The sequence below is a fragment of the Musca vetustissima genome, unplaced genomic scaffold, assembly GCF_032173495.1.
Source record: "Musca vetustissima isolate MV318-11 ecotype Yass unplaced genomic scaffold, APGP_CSIRO_Mvet_v1 utg13732, whole genome shotgun sequence".
Classification (NCBI taxonomy): Eukaryota; Metazoa; Arthropoda; class Insecta; order Diptera; family Muscidae; genus Musca; species Musca vetustissima.
The window spans coordinates 107,877-127,976 of NW_026876214.1; the positions used below are offsets into that span (position 1 = coordinate 107,877).

General features: G+C 31.6%; 1 protein-coding gene across 3 annotated transcripts in view; it reads left to right on the plus strand.

Annotated features, from left to right (window-relative positions):
- Nucleotides 1-20,100, plus strand: part of LOC133338780 (potassium voltage-gated channel protein Shab) — a 79,785-nt gene that overhangs the window by 27,333 nt on the left and 32,352 nt on the right. For 2 of the 3 annotated variants that reach the window (XM_061546885.1, XM_061546886.1), the window contains exon 3: nucleotides 534-1,383. In XM_061546885.1, the coding sequence (XP_061402869.1) occupies nucleotides 534-1,383 (850 nt within the window). Of the gene's footprint in view, nucleotides 1-533; nucleotides 1,384-5,220; nucleotides 5,299-20,100 lie in introns of all 3 variants that reach the window. The other variant, XM_061546887.1, reaches the window with a different exon arrangement.

Here is a 20,100-nt window from a genome sequence, read left to right on the forward strand (position 1 = left end):
AAACTTCACCCAGTCCCTTGATTTATGTTTAACCCTCAAACCCGTTTTAATAACCACAATACGAATTCATTGATGACAAATTATTGAATACAAGGTCTGCATTGTTGCAACAAAGTAACCAACAACAATCTTCAGCGCTTTAAACGAGTCTTTAAAAGAGCTCCTCCCTCCGACCCTTAGAATTAACAGAATTGGAGTGTGTGTTTGTGACGAAAATTAAAAAAAAACTAACTCTCTTTGTTCAGGAATAGTAACCAAAGAACTTCACTCAATAGATACCCTCTTTCCCTCCACCCAACGTTAGGGTAGATTAAGTTTACAACCAAGCAAAAAAAAAAATAAATAAATAATAATTAATAGGTCATAAAAACTTCTATAGGCTATATGTATTATTTTGTATTTATATCTAGTTATATAGTATGAATCGTGTCTGGTATCGCTTGTATTTTGAAAGAAAAAAATCGTATTGTATTAAAAGAAAATGTGTATCTCTCTCTGTCTCTCCCCCTTTTTCTATGTATTGATCTATGCAGGTTATCGCTGTGATATCCATATTATTTATAGTCCTGTCTACCATAGCCCTGACGTTGAACACCCTACCACAATTACAACATTATGACGTTGATGCGGGTACACCAACTGATAATCCACAATTGGCTATGGTTGAGGCCGTTTGTATATCGTGGTTTACACTAGAGTATATACTTAGGTTTAGTGCGTCGCCTGACAAGTGGAAATTTTTCAAAGGCGGCCTAAATATAATCGATCTATTGGCAATACTCCCCTATTTTGTTTCACTGTTCCTCTTGGAGACAAACAAGAATGCAACGGACCAGTTCCAGGATGTGCGCCGGGTGGTGCAAGTATTCCGCATCATGCGCATCCTGCGAATCCTTAAGCTGGCCCGTCACTCAACGGGCCTGCAGTCGTTAGGCTTTACGCTACGCAATTCATATAAGGAACTCGGTCTACTAATGCTGTTCCTGGCTATGGGCGTTCTCATATTTTCTTCGCTGGCATATTTTGCCGAAAAGGATGAAAAGGATACAAAATTCGTTTCAATACCGGAAACATTTTGGTGGGCGGGTATTACAATGACAACTGTTGGCTACGGGGACATCTATCCCACTACTGCACTGGGAAAGGTTATTGGTACTGTGTGTTGCATATGCGGTGTTCTGGTAATCGCTTTGCCTATTCCCATCATAGTTAACAATTTCGCTGAATTTTATAAGAATCAGATGCGACGCGAGAAGGCGCTCAAACGCCGCGAGGCGCTCGATCGTGCCAAGCGAGAGGGTAGCATTGTTTCTTTCCATCATATCAATCTGAAAGATGCCTTTGCCAAATCCATGGATCTCATCGATGTCATTGTCGATACAGGTAAGTCCAAATAAATATTTACCAACATTTTTTATATCAATATATAGCTTTATATATATACACACTTTTATATATAAATAACAAAATACATGTATCAAATATTCACGTATTTATAGTAATACTACTTCATATAGATATTGTCTATCAATAGAACTCAAACCTTAATCACACACAAATACTTGAGCAACAACGAAAAAAACACACATTTTCCATTTGGGCAATAAACCGATAACCGTTGAACAAAATGTGTAAATGTGTATTTTTGTCATTACATACATTCGTTACGCTATGATTTGCTTCAATGTCCTAAATGCCTCCTTTGCATTTTCCCATTCCTATACGTCCTATTCCAACCATCCAAGCAGCCATCCAGCTAGCAATTTCTTCTTCCGTTGTTGTAAAAACAAACATCAATTTTTGCTTATTTGTTTTTTTTTCTGCTTCCCACCCTCCTCGCCGCATTATAAGTTTTGCTGTAGTTATGTTTCCCCGTTTTGTTGTGACATTCAAGATGATTGCATTTCATGCTTTCAATCGATCATTATTACGAAATTTTGTTTTAAATAAATAATCTGCGGCTTCATCAGCATGGCTTCAACATTCAACATTCATCATTCTACGCGTGTTCCCAAGCTCATCTGTAGCCGTTATATAATATGTAGTTATGTATGCCAATCAACCATTTGCGTTTGTTTGGTTTTCTTGTCTCCTTGATTTTCTGTTTTGGCTTCTTATTTCTACTTAGTTCGAAGCAATGAAAGGCAAAAATTGCACAGAAAATAATTTTAAAACTTATTTGTCATTATAGATAACAAAACAAAAGAAGAAGAAAAGAGGAATCAGTTTATGATAGAAATTCTCATTTTCATGTTAATTTTATGTTTCTTAAAAAAAACACACAAAAAAATTGTCTGGTTAGAATTTATTCGAAATTATTATTGGATTTGTAGAATAGAAAAATTATTGGAAGTATTAGGTAGTTAATTACAATAGAAAATTATTATCCTAAACTATTTGTTGGACATTAACGCACGAGATTTTCAATGCATTTCGAATTATCATATAAAATGTGTAATTTATTTATAAATATTGTATGTGAATTATTTCGAAATATTGTCATAATTAGACTGAATTCACAATAGCATACAATAATCCTTCGATGTACGTCTTCATTTGAGCAGGAAAATGGCGACGTAAATTGAAACGACGTACATTTTCAAGTTCGCTAAAATCGAACATATTTAACTTTATTAACATATTTGGTTGGGGAAAAAGAAATTCATTATTTGTATATGAATTATAGGACTTTATTTAACATGCTCCGGAATGTCCGATTTGGGCCAAATTTGAACCGTTTTATTGTATGATTCTTCTCTCGATAGAAGTCCAGCTCTCTATTTGCAAAAAAACTCTAGACCAATTGTTTATCATTAAATAAATTTTGCAATGCAAGACAAAGATGATAATCGCTTGTGCCACGTCTGGACCGCATTGCGGATGCATTAAAGCTTCTCAACCAAGCTCCCGAAGTTTCTGGCGAGTCACTGTAGGTGTGTGTAACCTAGCGTTGTCCTGGTGGAACACGACACCTCTCCTGTTGGTCAATTCTTGCCGTTTCTGGTCAATTGTAAATGGGTTGAAACAATTTTATGGTCGATTTTTAGCTCCTGGGCGATGTTACGACAGATAACATACCGGTCAACTTCGATTTTATCGACATTTTCAAAAATTCCTGAGCGGAATCTACGAAACCAAAACATATTTTTTTTATTGACATTTCCCTTCCAACTAGTATAAATCTGAAATTTTTTGATGGATACCTAACTAGAAATCTATCAGTACAACCATCTGCCGAAAAAAATGGATTTCTTTTTCCGACAAATATATTAATTTGTCGGTTGTCAATATTCCCATTTCAAGTGATTTCAAGATATTCGGTTTTCTCGAAATCCTTGCAGTTTAGGTATGTGGTGTTCTTGGCAAATATTACTGATATCAATGTGAGGAATATTTTTATCCAATATGTGAAACCACAATCGACACGCCGAATAGATATTTTCTGTCCAATTTTCAAGATATGAATGAAAACTCATTTAAAATGGAGTTCTATCAAGTCAGAATGTTCACCATATAATTGTACTTTAACTCTCAGAATAGACCAAAATTCAAAAGTGTTAAAAATATGATAACTAATGGGTTAATACAGATCTTATTCCGAGTTTTTACAAATTATTCCACAAGTTGTCATTTTAGAGCTGTGGTACTAAACACTAAAATATTTTCCATCAAGTTTTAGTAAAAGTCACTGAACAAGAGAAATCTGTATATAGAATATATAGACGAAATATGTAGACGTCAATTTGGGACAAAGAATCAACTTTTTAGTAATTTTTCTTATATAAATTTCCCTGTACATTTTACAAAGTGTCAAAGAATGAAATATTCGTTGGCACTTTGTAAATGAATTGTACATTATAAAATCAACAACTTCATTATTGATCTCAGGTAGGGCTAATTCCACGCCTTGCGGAAATGTGTCAAAATCTTCAAACATACAGCATCATAGAAGTATTATGTCATAGACAAAATAATTCTAAATCAAATTTCACTATTAGTTGCCAAAGAAAGAAATTTTGTAAACACAATATGTATACTAATAATTATCACTAATTTGGGTAAATAAAGCAAATATTCTATTTGGTTCAAATTTCGCTCATTTTCCAAAGAAATTAAAAACAACCCCACATATATTCTCTGTAGAAGAAATTTGCCAATTTTTCTATATGAAATTTCAAATATATATTTACATATATATTTCTATTTACTTGGGCTGTATGAATATTATTGATATTCAGTTTCGTATTTCCTAATTCCAATACATATCCTGTGAATTGTATTTTCACTTATCTCAAGTATTTATGCATATAATTATATTTTTAATTTTTATTCTCGTGCGTAATGTCTCAACCTGGTTATTTTCTGTATTAGGTAGAACGGATAAATACACAAATATACACGCTACTAAATACCAAATGAAATGTTGTAATTCTATCTAAGTAATGTAGGCTTAAAGTTATATCGGTAGTCAATTACTAGTTAGTGGTAATTACACGATTTACATGGAATTACATTGAACTTAGGCCACAGAGAGTGATATAAACCCCTTTGTAAGACAAATGTTTTTAGCAAATGATAGATACAACCTTGTCGTTTTACTTTTAGCAAATCCATTCAATTTATTTCAATGTATATATAAAACTACACAAAGACATACACACACACCCATACCCACAACGCTAAAACGACGGTCACGTTCTTTGCATTGATACATTTTATTTTAAACGTTCATAGTTAAGTAGATAAACGTACTATTAAGCTGTTGTTGATCTGATTACTATGCATTTATATATTTAGTATAGCCATATACACCTATGTACCTACTAACATATATGTAGCCAGACGGACAATGCCCATGGAAAGCTAGGCAAACGACAAGATATAAGGACCTGAAAAAGAAACTTAATCAATGAAATTGCTTTATTTTAAGTTTAGCAAAAGTTTTTTAAAAACCTTTCTAAAATGTCATCAATTTAAAGCAAATAAAAAATAGTATTGTTAACACACATACACTTATCTTACCAATATACAAATCTATACAGATACATTTACACACACAAACTCACCCAAAGAAATAAGTAGTAAAAATGCGTTTGAAAATGAGCTAAGTTTTCTTTTTTTGATGTTCTCAGTTTAGCTGGACGCTGGTCTAGTCAACAGTTTAATCAAAAGCTTCCATTTGTGTACCCATCCAACTTCTATGTATGTGTATTTTTCTAGGGAGCAAACAAACGAACGTTGTACACCCGAAAGGTAAAACCAGACAGTCAGCGACAAATGTAGCCAAACAACCACTCAGTTCCAAACTGTCAGGTGAATACGAAATTTCTTCTCTTCAAACATTCTTGTTTTTTTTTTTGGTTCTTTCTCCATTTTCTTTCTCTGTTAAACGAAAGTATTTAATTACATCAATAAACAAAACTGTTGAACAAATCAATGGCTTACGAATAGATTTTGTAGACGACATCACTTGTACATACATACACCACAAAAACATATCTATAATATTAATGAAAACATTTTTGCATACATGCTTACACAACTATATCACATACATCCATAAACAAAAGATACTTGAATGCAAAATATACATACATATCATATATATTACTATAGATATGTTGTAGAATTTTGTAAGTGGCAAACGAACATCACCTCTGCCCCAACACCGACATCTAGACCCTTCATCTATCACCTTAGATATAATCACCATGCACATTTTATCGCCCAAAAACGGTCACATTGCCATAATCACAATTACGAAACAATATGACAAATTACCAGTATTTCTCCACATTACAATACGACACTTAGGAGAGATTTGAGCTGTATATATTACAGAAGCGATTTAATGAATCGTTCTAGGAAAGGTGCAACACTGCATAGCAAAAAGTACTTTCTAATTTATTAATCGTCTTTTCAGACTGTTACTATTCCAGGGCAATTGTATTTCAATTCAATATGCTATTTGAAATAAAAACCTCTTCAACTGTTTATTTCGTATATTATTTTGGCAAAATTGTATATTTCTCCGATAGTTTTGGGTGCCATCAATTATTATTTTATCCATACAAACTCCGATAATAACGAAATCCCTAAAACAAAGATGAAATTCCTTTTAAAAGGGCTACATATTTCGAATATCACCGAAATTTACATTACTCAAGAGGGACTGCGTCACATGACCTATTTTGCAGAAAAAACACACAGTCGATTTCTGCCGATTTTGTGCCGAGTTCCTTCTCAAAGATTCATGATTGTCGTCCGGCATATACAATTTGCTACGACAAACATGTGCCACATCAAAATATTGGTCTGAGACCCATTGTTACTTTGGACAAAACCATTTAACACATTTTGGGTCGGTTCACTCCTTAGGCTACCTCACAAAAAACTGTAAAAATTTTGAAAGTTTGTAATTTCAATATCAATTGAGTTGAGTGATATGTTTTAATAAAAACTATTAAAATCGTAATGTTTCTTCCAAATATAAATCAAGTTTGGAAGATGGGGAAAATTGGTTCACTCCACATAAAATGTCGAAAATTCAGGAGAATATTTATTTCATAACATCTTGCGAACTTTGCACAACCTAATAATAGGTTGGGGAAAAATCCATTATTTTTATACGAACTATAGGACTTTATTTACCATGCTTCAAAATGTCCGATATGGGTCAAATATGCACCGTTTTGTTGTATGGTTTGTTGCCATTTTAAAGGTAACTTCATAATGCCTCTCTCATAGAAAGAAATATATTTAAAGAAATTTTACAATGCAAGAAAAAGATGATAATCGCTTGGTGCCAAGTCCTGACTGTATGGCGGATACATTAACACAAACAAAAATTCCTGAACGGAATCTACGAAATCAATTGCACATAATTAGCTGTTGAAGTATCGGAACCATAAACACCATTCACAATTTTAGCCGCCTGGCTTGCATTTTCGCCTTTGTCAAAGAAAAACTGTAAAATGTACCGAATTTTCTCTTTGTTCACTTCCATTTTTTACACCCTGTAACTCACAACTAAATGCACCAATCAAGAACCTGCAAAATATTTTTTTACTGCGAAATGTCACCCTTCCAACGAGCATAAATCTGAAAGTGTTTGATCGAGAAATTTATCAGTACAGCAATCTGCCGATTTTCCCCAACCTCATATTTCAACCAAGCCGGTATAATGTTTTAAGATGGAACTTATCCTCCCTCTTCCACTATTACCACCATCACAAAGGGTCAGTATTTTTAAAAAGTTATAAATCTTATATGAGGAGAATGAAATATCCAATTTGATTAAAGTTTGCACATCGTAGTATTTTTACGGGCTCTATTAATCCAAATTGGTCGCGTCGTTATATACCTTTGATACTTAAATCAAGTCCGATGATTGGAAGTATAGGATCCATAGGCAACTTCTGCTGTTTCCATCCCAAAGATGGTAAGCTCTTTGATAAAAACATATATATTGTATATAGCGAATGGTGAATCATGTATGGTCTAAACGTGACAGAGCTCACCATTTATTCTAAATAGTGATTTTGGACAGATATCCGCTACATAGTCCCATCGTCTCTGTTACCTCTCCGGCATACAGATTTCGATTTTTTGTTCATCTTTGACCAATCTTCGTCTTCGATTTTATTTAATAAAACTATTTTTAACAGTGCTACAGGATGGTGCTTCATAAATTTAAGATGGAGTATTGTGAACATGAAAACATAACAGTCTCTTTGAGTAATTTTATTACCCTGAAATTGCATATTTTCCATATTAAACAAAAAAAAAATGGCGGGAATTATTGTGACTTCATTATTGACTAGATTGGTGTACTGTTTTATAATCACCGCAATTTTGTACACTTAATCCAGTGAAAGGCCTATTGTGCGCTCTAGAATGGAGTTTGAAGAAAGCATCACAAGATCTGTAGTTCTAATACATCTAAGAATTCTGTGTTCTTAGCGAAGTCCTTCAGACTTTTCCATTCATACCCCCTTAGGTCGGTCAGTGCGTGTCATTAACCAAGAATTTTGTACGAAGGCTTGCAAAGGCTGAGCAGTGATATAGAAAATGTTCCAGCCTTTCACTGTCTTCTCCACGCGCTCTACACCTGCTGCTTCACTCGCCCCTAATCTTGTGTAAATGCGCCTGCAGGCTGAGATATCCTGTGGGAATACCTGACAGTCTGCTGATTTTTTTTTTAATATTACAATTTGCTAAGTCTTAGATCTCCCCCATGTTGCACCCTCACTCGTGTGTTTTCTAACCCATAAGATTGCCCTTGAAAATCCAGTTCCACGCTTCGGACTAGACTGAATTAAAATCAGAAGACATAATGCAAAATAAAATATGTTGATGATGTTCTTGAGACGTGTATATAGAAATTTTAATACAATACACATTTAAAATGTTCATTTTAGAAACTTAAATCGTCGGAAGCTTAAACTCGTTTTCGTATACCTATTTTCAAATGGAAGTAGCAGTTGGTTAATGTATATTTTTTCCAAAATAATGCCACGTGTTATTAGTCATTACCTTTCTTAACCTATGACATTGTTTTAGATAACACCATTGTTTTTTCTCTCCTTTATAAAATTGTTCTACGATAACCCATTTTTTGCAACAATTACACAATTAAATAAAACAAAAACTATATTCAATTGATATGACATTTGTATCGATCATTTGTTTATTTACACCATTCACCTATTTACCCCAAGTTATATATTTTTTAAGTAATAACAACAATATTTGTATCAATTATGTACATAAATATATTGATGAATTTGTTCCTGCTTCCTATTGAGACATCAGAAGAAATTCGGAACTCAACTTTACTAGCCGATGACCATCTCCTCAAGCATAAATACGATATTTTTAAGTATAAATCTAGGAAATCACGCAATGTAAAACACAATCCAATATTAGTTAGTATTAGTTTAGCTTAATAAATATTTTCAAATTTTAGAAAATAGTATTCGAAAATATTTTTGTTTTTATTTTCGATTATCAAATGATTTATATTTTGGTATTTCCTCCGTTTATATTTGTATTTGTTTCAAGTGCTGATTATAAATTGTTTATGTACAAATATCGAAATTTGAATATATATATATATATCAACCGCAGCCGTTTGAACAACAACAATAACAAATAAAAATTTTGTAAACCAATGAGAATCTGTTTTTTTAGGATTTTATGTAAAATAAAATTTTAGCGAGAGCGAGAGAGCCAATATTTTTGCATGCAATTTAGTTTTTGTTTACAATATTTTAGTTTTGGCTTTATTTGGTTGTATATGTATTTTGCCGAAAGGACAATATGTACGAAATTCTACCATTTATAGCCGATTTTTATCAAATTGCCATATGATATTGTCCTTTAGACAATTTTGTTTTCCAAATATTGAAAATACAAAAAGAACTCTGTTGATTTGAAGCTTTTTGGCCTATTTAATTTTATTTCATAAACATTTATATTTATATATAGAGTATTTATTATAACTGTATAGACAAAATACTTTAAATACCTATATCTTTTAGACATTTGTTTGATAATAAAACATTTTAGCCAATGTATTTATTGAATATTACAAAACTGTTCAACATTTTCAAAAAAACAATAGAGAAAAATAACAACAACAACGATAAGTATTATTTTACAGTTATGTAAAATTTCAATTTCTCTTCTTGTCTCTTTTTCCAATTTCAAATAAAAAATACAAATTTTTATTCTCTTCACACTAAATCAACACCCCCTACACACCATCGTTATCCAAACACTTTCCATCACCTGACAACGACGACACGGTACACTCTCACTCTCTGCTACAATGCGTGACCATATCAATCCATCGCATTTGCATCCAAAATATCCACAACATTGCCAAAAAAAAATGTCATCAATTCCATTCACCACCCTACTATCTCCCGAATCGGCCCGAATTCTATACTCTGTCGATCTATGAAACTACTTTCGATCTTCTAATTGCGAATTGGCTTAAATATTCAAAAATTACATCGACAACAATGACAGGCGAAAAGAACACACTTATTGAACCGCCGCCTATTCCATCATTTGGAACACCTCGTCGCCGAGCGTTGTCAGCCCGCATACAAGAATTAAATCGCAGTTTGTTGGAGGAACGAGATGGTCAATTGCAAGGCAGTTATAGCGATGCTGATGATAGTGGATAGAGACTCACCAATATTAGAAATTAGTGTTAAGAACATACAATAAGTGTCATGCTAAAATCATTCCTATTTCAAAAAAAAGATATGTAACCGATGTGTCTGATCACCGTTATTTGTTGTATCCCTAGGAATATATTTTTATTAAATACCAACAATGGGATAGCCTACAATGAAAAGCTATGACAACATTGTGCAACAAAATCCTAGAAATTTTAGTTTTGTTAATTTGAGGACAGTTTGTACATTTCTTCTTAATGTACGATTCAATGCTAATTATGTTTCTATCTTCCCTTTTTTAACATCCTAACGAATATTCTGAGGGGCCATAAATGCCAACGATGTAGCAAAAAAAAAAAGGGTTAGACTTAAGTATTAACATTCTCAAAACTTTAACAATATTTCCACATTCTGTGATGTAATTTGTTATTATTTTCTTAAGATCTGCAAATGAAATATGAACACGTATTCATGCTCGAGCTCATTGATAGTTTTAAAATATTCATAGTACCATTATGTAAAATTTTTAAATAATTACCTTAGCCTTAAGTTTTTCGAAAAGTGGACAATGATAAATTTTCCAGCTTTATTTTCCTAAATTCAGATATTACGAATGCACATGCATTCCAAAGGTTTCAGAAAGATGCTACAGGTCCATATATTAGACACTTTCTTGTTCAATAATTTCAGATTGTTTTAGGCCTAAGAAATGTCTTGCCTTAATTAGCAAGACATTTCATATGTTGTTTAATTAGAGGCACAATTCAGAGAATATTGCCAGCGTAGAATTGTGTACTTTAACAAACGAATCGGAGGTATTGAACATAATTATAGTCTACATGAATACAATTGAAATTGTACAGACAAGGAATCACTGATCTGCCTGTTCTGTGTTTCTAAACTCCAGTTCTTATTTCAGTTGAAATGATAACAAAATATAATTCAAAAATGTTGTTGCATGGTGTAAACGATGACAGACACACGTACACATATATACACAATTCTACAACAATACAAGTCTAGCCATTAGTTAGTATAAGGTTTGTATAGAATTAGATCAGAAATCAAATAAAAATGCAAGTTGCCATTATAAATACTCAAATAGAGAACAATGTACACTCCCACAGACACATAAGCATTTGTATGTACATGTCAAACACAAATACCATTACAAAGCATAGAACGTAGTTGTAACTAAACCATTACCAGTGAATAATCACAACAGCAGCAACAACAAAATACACATGAAAGACAAGTTAACAAAATCACAAAAACAAAACAAATATTAGTGTATTTCCATTGAATAATAACAGACATACAAAAACAGAGGTACATTATTATATACATTCACACACATACCTAGCTGTAATAGAATATAGAAAACTATTTAATATTTTAAAAAAAAATCCAAAAAACAAAAACTATGACTACTAATAGAAACGCAACTGTACTCAATTGCGATTGTGATTCCTGTAACATGTAAACGAAACAACAACAACAAAAGTAACAATTAGTTTAGTTTATAACAAATAAAAGAACAGCAACAACACATCAACCAAACAATGAACCAACTCAATTACAATCCAAACTAAAAAGTAAAACAAAAACAAAAACAGTTTAAAATGTTCAAAGCAAAAATCCTGCTATACTGCTTAAATTGGTATTCTATCGATTAAAATATAAATGTTACGTTTTATTTCATTTAAGGCATTTGAAATATCATAAATGATAAACCTTATAATAATTTTGTTTTATATTATTTGCATTTATATTTATTTGTTGAGTTTTATCTTAATATTTGAATAGAAACAATTATTTTGATTAAATTTAAATGATATAATCAGCACTTGAAATCCAAAATTAGACACAATATTAAAATCTGTCCATTGTATTTTTATATTAATTATTGTGAACAAAATAACATTGAAAATTATTCCACATCCAAAAATATTGCAAAACATCCCATGAGCTTACAAAACATCTTATAAACGAAAATACAGGTTAATGAGTATAGGAATTTTTCAAGTTATTCCAACAGTTTTTTTATATTCTATATTCTTATTAATTTAATAATACTTTATTATCCGAAATCATACCCCAAAATTCTGAATTTTCCAAAGCATTTTTTTCTACATGAAAAAATGATAGTAGCGTCATTTTAATTATATATGTATTGGTTATATTACAACCGGACTCTCGTATAATTTAAACATAAAAAACAAAGAAGGTAGTTGCAAACTCGACTAATTTATATATAATTTTTTAAACCCCTACAACATGCATTTATATGTCACAATTAGTATTGTACGGGATTGTATTATTAATTCAATATTCCTCAATACAGTCAGGGTATTGTTTCCGAATGTTATTCTCTCTTTTTTTTGGCAAACATTACATAGCTTTCCGAAAAAAATATGTTTTTGAAGCTATTATACACTTTGCTACGATCGTTTTCGCACAGGATTATCTCTATGTGATCAATTTCTCGTTTCCAGTCATCATCCGCTTAAGAAAGGGGTCTATCTCATTTCGTTTGTCCAAGGCTTCGCAGATGGAAATTCGACCCATCCTATTTTTTCTGTTAATTGGTGTGGCACCCAAACATCGAGCTACATTTTAAATCCATCTTTGTGTAAATGGTCTAAAACAATTGTATGGTCGATTTATAGCTTCTGGGCGATGTTACGACTGCTAACACGCCAGTCATCATTAATCCGATTTATTGACATTTTGACGATTTCTTTTTCCCCAACCTAATGTGAATTGAATACTCTCCTTATGCCGAATCGTTCACAACCTAATATTTTAACCAAACCATTGTAATGTTGGAAGAAGGGACTTATCGTCCACTCCGTCTGCTCCACAAAGATGTAAAATGTTAAATCTCGTATAAAGTGGATGCAATATCCAGTTTCATCCAAACTCAACAAATCGTAATATTTTTTCGAAACCCTTATCAAGTCTCTCAAAATTAAAAAAAAAAATTAAATCCAATATCAATCGAATTTAGTATCCTATTTATTTCATATGAAACAAATTAACCCTGTAACCAGCCAATTCTCTACTCACTTTTTCTAAAAAACGATTCTGACATTAATAATTTTTATTTTCACATAACAAGATTATACAACATCTCTTAACTGACATTTATCGTTAGAACACGTTTTTAAATAATTCTGTATAGCAACGTGTATACTGGATTACTCTATAGACCGGCTACAGTGTTAACAGTGTTATTATAGTGTTAATATCGGATCATGATACATATTCCTCCCAAAGAATTAAATCAGGATTAGTGTATATTACATAAGGTATGTCCTAGGTTGAGGGTTTATATTTGTTGGCAACACCGACTGACACCTTTTTAACTTGTTTTTAACATATGTTCCAATAAGTCAAAATACTTAGTCAATACTATTTCCTTGGCACTGGTCCCATCGTTTTGTTCAGCATGATGCATACATTTTTAATTCGTTGAGTCCCAACTTAGTCTGTGTGGCGGATGACCCACCAATTCCAAGTGTTGTCCGCCGTTTGTGTGAGCGCCGATGTGTGACAGCTTGCATTGTCATGGTGCACAATTATTCGCCTTCTTTTGTTCGTTATTCGCCTTCTATTTTTCTTCGAACGCTACGGTGTATCACTCAGAAAAGGCGGACATACGTTGCTCAAACAGAACCATTCCACAAACGGCATTTGCTACGAAGTGCTTCTTTCACGAACAACTTTCTGAGATTTGGCCCGTCTTCAAAGATTGCGATCTTATATCAGCATTGCATCTATGCTGTGTGGAATAACGACATTCGAATATGAGCCAAGTTCGTCATGATTGAATTCATTTTTTTCTTTTTTTTTTTGGGAACAAAGTCCAAGATTTATAAGGGTTAGGAAGGCAACACAAATGATAGGCAATAAACATATATGATTATTTAAAAAATAACAATCCAACCCATTTCATTGGCTATGTAATATTTAAAACAATATCAATTTAAATCAATTTGGTGTAATAAATTATTACACCAAATCACACTTATGTGATATTTTGTTCTTTTACGTTATATTCGATAATCGTTAAGCTAGAAAAAATCTACTAGTGAATTTATAATTTTTATAGATTAACTCCAACATTCAAAAACAATTCCTATACAGTCTCTACGCATATTGGGGAATTGATCTTAAAACTTCTATTTATTTAATATATTTTTAATAATATGTATTGGGTTCAGTATTTTTGCACATATGAATTATGTCTGGACGATGTATTACTTAAAACGTTATTGTTTTTCTTTTTCACAAACCTTTCCGTCCATATCTAGAAAATGAGTTTTTCTGAAATTGTAATTTTAATTTTATCAATTAATGCCTTAAAAAGAATACCAACTAATTTGGATACTGTTTAAAGAAACAACATTTGTGTTTTTCAATATTTATACACAGACACACATTAGTTTATGATTAGCGGATATAAATGTATGTGTTATTATAAAAAATATATATGTATATACAAAATTTATATTTTAGTTTTATATTGTATTACTATTTAAAAAACGAATATGAGAATATGAGCTTTTACGTGAACAAAAAACCAATTTAGATAGAAATTCCAAAGCGATAAATTATAAATTATTTTCAATTTCAGTGCAATTGTGTTAGCTAAGCTTTCAAAAAACAACATTCCTTCTTCTGGTACTTTGTTTGCATCAAACTCCGTTCAAGGTACAGCCTACCCTAGAAAGGGTTCAGAATCCTTTAAACCGCTTTTTACCAGAGATTTGATGAAAGTTTTTTTTCGCAAAGCAATAATGCTGATGAACGCTAGGAACACTCTTTGAACAGATCTTAAACATATATTTCAAATTACAATTTGTAATGATATGTGTGAGTGGGAATAATGTCTATACAATTATATATAAAATTCTCTATGAAACATCGATACCATTCGATTAGATTAGCTCATAAAATATTAGCACCAGTCTCCAACTATTGAACTATTTTGGTTTATTGGTACATAAATGCAAATGTTTCAAAAATTTGTCAGTAAACATCAATTTCTTCTCATAGCGAGCACGAGTGCAAAGCTTTGCCTGGTTTGATATAAAACCACCTTTTATACCCTAAACTACTCTGTGGCACAGGGTATTATGCCTTCTGTATATATTTCTAATAGACAAAAAGAAATGATGTAGGTCCATATTTACTTTTGAGGAAATACATAGAATCTCTTTTTCAGTTGATTTATGTATTAGTGATAAGTAAATAAACTTTCGATTTCTCAACATTTTGTATAGAAAAGTCTATAAGTCGAAGTCAAATTTCCATCTTTGAGGAAATCGCAAAGTCGACTTTTCATGATCGACTTTCTTCATAAATACTTGGTTTATTATCACAAAGTCTAAATGGCCAAAAATTACTCATTCCTGAAATTTATTTTATCTATTGACAACAATTCATACAAAAAAATAGATTTTACATTAGTTGCTAAAAGACAAAAATCGAACAGGTTTGGCAAACTCGAATAGTCAACATTTTAGTCAAAGGCAAAAATAGAAAAGTTTAAAAAACTTCTTGGTCAGAGGCAAAAATCAAAAATTCTAAAACTCGACATTTGTGCTCGACTGCATATACCTATTATGTACGTCCGTCCGTCTACCCATGTATTTTATTATCTTTAGGACCAATGCTATTGAAATTGATGAAAATTTCAACAGCATTGGCTCGGTTCGGATATTGATGTATACAGCATCCATATTTTTATTTTCTTATATATATTTTTATATTTTCTTCTGATTTCACAGTAATTCACCAAAGTACCAATTTTTGTTCGAAATTTTGTACACCGTATCGGATAAATGCTGGCTTAATATGCACATATTTTGTCGAAATCGATTCAAGTTTAAATATAAACAACACCAATCAAATGATCTGTTCCAGAACCTACAAGAATGTAAAACTTTTTACTACGATAACAATTTTTCCTTTATGATATCGAAGAAAATAGTAAAAATAAGTAGATTCTTGGTGTGTGTCAGATTGAGAAAATTGCCATAGCGTACCGAATTGAGTCTAGAATGCTCCAGCTCCCATACGCTTGACATGAAATTTTGAACAGTCTCTCTTTTTTTTCACTTTCAAAAATTAATAATAAAAATTGATGTCCCGTTGTTTTACTTGAATGGAATGGTGCTACAAAGTCTAGTCATATATATCTAGAATTATTTACAATTTTTTCTTGTCATGAGCTAATTACTTTACAAAAACAGAGGAATCAAAATTTGTTCCTAATGCTTTTTAATAAAAAAAATAGAAAACAAAAACAAATTTAAATAATATATATAGAGAGCAACAAAATTGTAGCGAATGCATTTAAAAAAAAATTGACGATTACAATGATGATGATAATGCCGATGATGTTGATATTAAAATGCCTTATTTAGCATATTTTTATTTTTGAATATTTAATGTTAGTTAGGTTTACAAAAAGAAAAACTGAAAATAAAAATCCAAACCACGAATTGGCATTTTACGTTTTTGAAATGTCATTCATTATACATTAATAGATGAAGCTTACAAAAGGATGAAGAAGAAGAAGCATAAGGCAATGCAATTAGACATACTATTTTATTGTAAATGTTATTATATGTGTATTATTATGATTATGCATTGTTATTGTTAGTTAATTATTTTTAGCAGAATCGTACATACATATATTCAATTCAGCAATAAACAATAAAAAAGAAAACAGCAATAAAATAGCAAAGCAAAAATGATAATGTTCTGCCTCATACCAACATACCCACATACATATATATACGTACATAGAAATTAAATGACACATGTCACATAGTTTACAACAATGTATCATCACTGAAACCAAAACAACAACAATAATAATAATAAAAACACAAAAGTTTAATAAACAACTCCTATTTGTTTTTATTAAAACCAACAACAACAACAGTTATTACACTCTATGGTCACAAGTAACAGATCTCGACAGACCACCAGCAATAATTACATAATTTTCTGTTCGAATTTAAGAGGTAATGGGTCAACCATACGACCACATTGAATTATGTATCAATACAACAAAGATTCATACGACCAAGTATTTGAGAATTTTCACTAAATATCATATCGATTTTATTAGTTCGTTTTTTTATTAAAAAGCGTAAAAGCGTAAAATTTGCCAAAAGCCGTATAGATTCAATACTATCCCATATATATTAGGTTGGGGAAAAAGAAATCCATTATTTTCATATGATCTATATAAACTCTGACTTTATTTAACATTCTTCGGAATGTCCGGTTTGGGCCAAATATCCACAGTTTTGTTGTATGATTTGTTGCCATTTTAAAGGTAACTTCATAATGCCTCTCTCATAGAAGTCCAGCTCTCTATTTGCAAAAAAAAAACTCTAGTATTCGATTTTTACAATTCTCCCTAGATACCAATTTTTAATCATTAAAGAAATTTTGCAATGCAATAAAGAGATGATAATCGCTTGGTGCCATGTCGGGACTGTATGGCGGATGCATTAAAATTTCCCAACCAAGCTACCAAATTTCTGGCGAGTAGCTGTAGATGTGCGTGGCCTAGCGTTGTCCTGGTGGAACACGACACCTCTCCTGTTGTCCAATTCTGGCCGTTTCTGGTCAATTACTATCTTCAAACGGTCAAGTTGTTGACAGAAGAGATCAGAATTTAGCGTTTGGCCATATAATAAATTATCCCCTTTCAGTCCCACCAAATGCATAGTGTTACCTTCCTGGTTACACAGGGTTATCGTATGTGATCCATTTATCATCTCCAGTCACCATCCATTTCAGAAATGGGTCTATCTTATTCCGTTTGGCCAAGGCTTCGCAGATGGAAATTCGATTCATCCTATTTTTTCTGTTAATTGGTGTGACACCCAAACATTGAGCTTTTTTTGGATCCAGCTTTGTGTAAATGGTTTAAGACAGTTTTATGGTTGATTTTTAGCTCCAGGGCGATGTTACGACTGTTAACATGCCGGTCAACTTCGACCATTTCTCCGATTTTATGGACATTTTTGACGAATATTATCCCATATATATATTTAGTCCGATTTTATGTAAATGGTCCACCAAATTCCAAACATTTGGTCTTGGAAAACTAATACAGCGCAGCGAATTATGTCTAGAATGGCGAGTGTTAATTTTCGTTTAAATCGGTTCAGATTTACATATAGCTCCAACATATATTTAATTTCGATTTTATGTAAATGATGCACCATAAACATAAAGTTTGTTCGATTGAGTCGGGTAGGAGAGACTTGAGAGGGATCTATTAAGCTTCGTTTTAATCGGTTTAGATTTAAATATATTATTTCAGATATGAGTCATAAAATACCTAAAGTTTATTGTTTCGCTGTGACAATTCAAAACCCGTACCGAATTGAACGTAAAGTGTCGTGTATTAAATTTTGTTTATAGCGAATTAAATTTAGATATATTTCATTTGCTCTAAATCGACCATCCTTTAATACATAATTTAAGGGAACCATAATTTAAGAAAGAGTACATGTCTGGCACTCGTATGAACTAGGATTATTGACTTCACACAACAATTAACAAAATGGCGGAACTTTGAACACTTTTTTTTGGAAAATCGCCTATTTTTGACCATAAACTGAGTTAAAAAAATAAGGAAGATCTTCGCCGATTGGCGTTATCCTAGCTCATATGATAGCTATACACTCACAGAGAAACGTCCCAAATTTATAGAGACATTCTTGAATTAGTGTAGGTGGGAATTAAATCAAAATATAAAATTAAAATTTTTGACACCGAGAATGGGGGACCGATTTAATACAAATGATACACCATAGACCCTATGACATGAAATTATCCATAGATTGCCGAATGATATCAATCGATTAATTGATGTCAGTTCATAAAAAGATATTGATCAAATATTCAATTTAATTCGACTCTACTCTAAACATGATATTATACATGTATAAAAACGAAGCTGCAACTCAAAAGAATAAAAAAAAATTAAGTAGTGAATATCCGTGTAAACGATACTCAAAATTAAGTAGGCTATAGTCGATAATTGTAGTATATATTGAGGAAACATATTCTCAATATATACTACAATTATCAACTATCCTGAGTTGTAAGTAAAACTTCTTGCCTTTGTTGTTGAAATTTGGACATCACACTCTTTTATGATAACAAAAAACTGCTTTGTATCGCCTCAAAACAAGAAAACAGAACCCCACACAAATCAGAACAAAATGTGAAAGTGTATATTACATAAGCCGTAGAAATAAAGTAAAATTATAAACCAAAATAAAAAAACTACAGAGGAAAAACAAATAAAAGAAATTTAAAAAAAATATATATGAAACAAGAGATTTGATTCAAGTTTGGAATTTGGTTTTATCAATAGGTTACATCATTAGTTTCGCCATTGAATTTCTATCATGTAACTGATTTGCCTAGTTCATTAGAATTCTTTTTCAATGAAAAGATACAATTTTCAGATTTTTTTTTAAACGCGAACAGCAACAACAATAAGCATAAATCTTATCCCAAATCTACTATTGTGGATGACATCAATAAACATTTTTCCCCTTACACTTTTGTCAATGTCTTGAAGCAATGCTACATATTGTTTTCTTTACTAAACTTACTAACTAATCTAATATTTTTCACTAAGAAATCAAATTGTAAACTAAGCATGCACTAACTTTTTCTGAATCATATACATACGTAAATATTTCGGAGAGAAACTAAAATAATAATTATAAAAAAATCAAAACATAAACAACTACAACATAACTTGAAGTGCAATGGTCTTTGTTCTTACTCTTTTTCTGTAAAGTATTGGCTTTATTATCCTTGTCTACCTTATCTAAATATGTATGTATCTAGTCTCTAG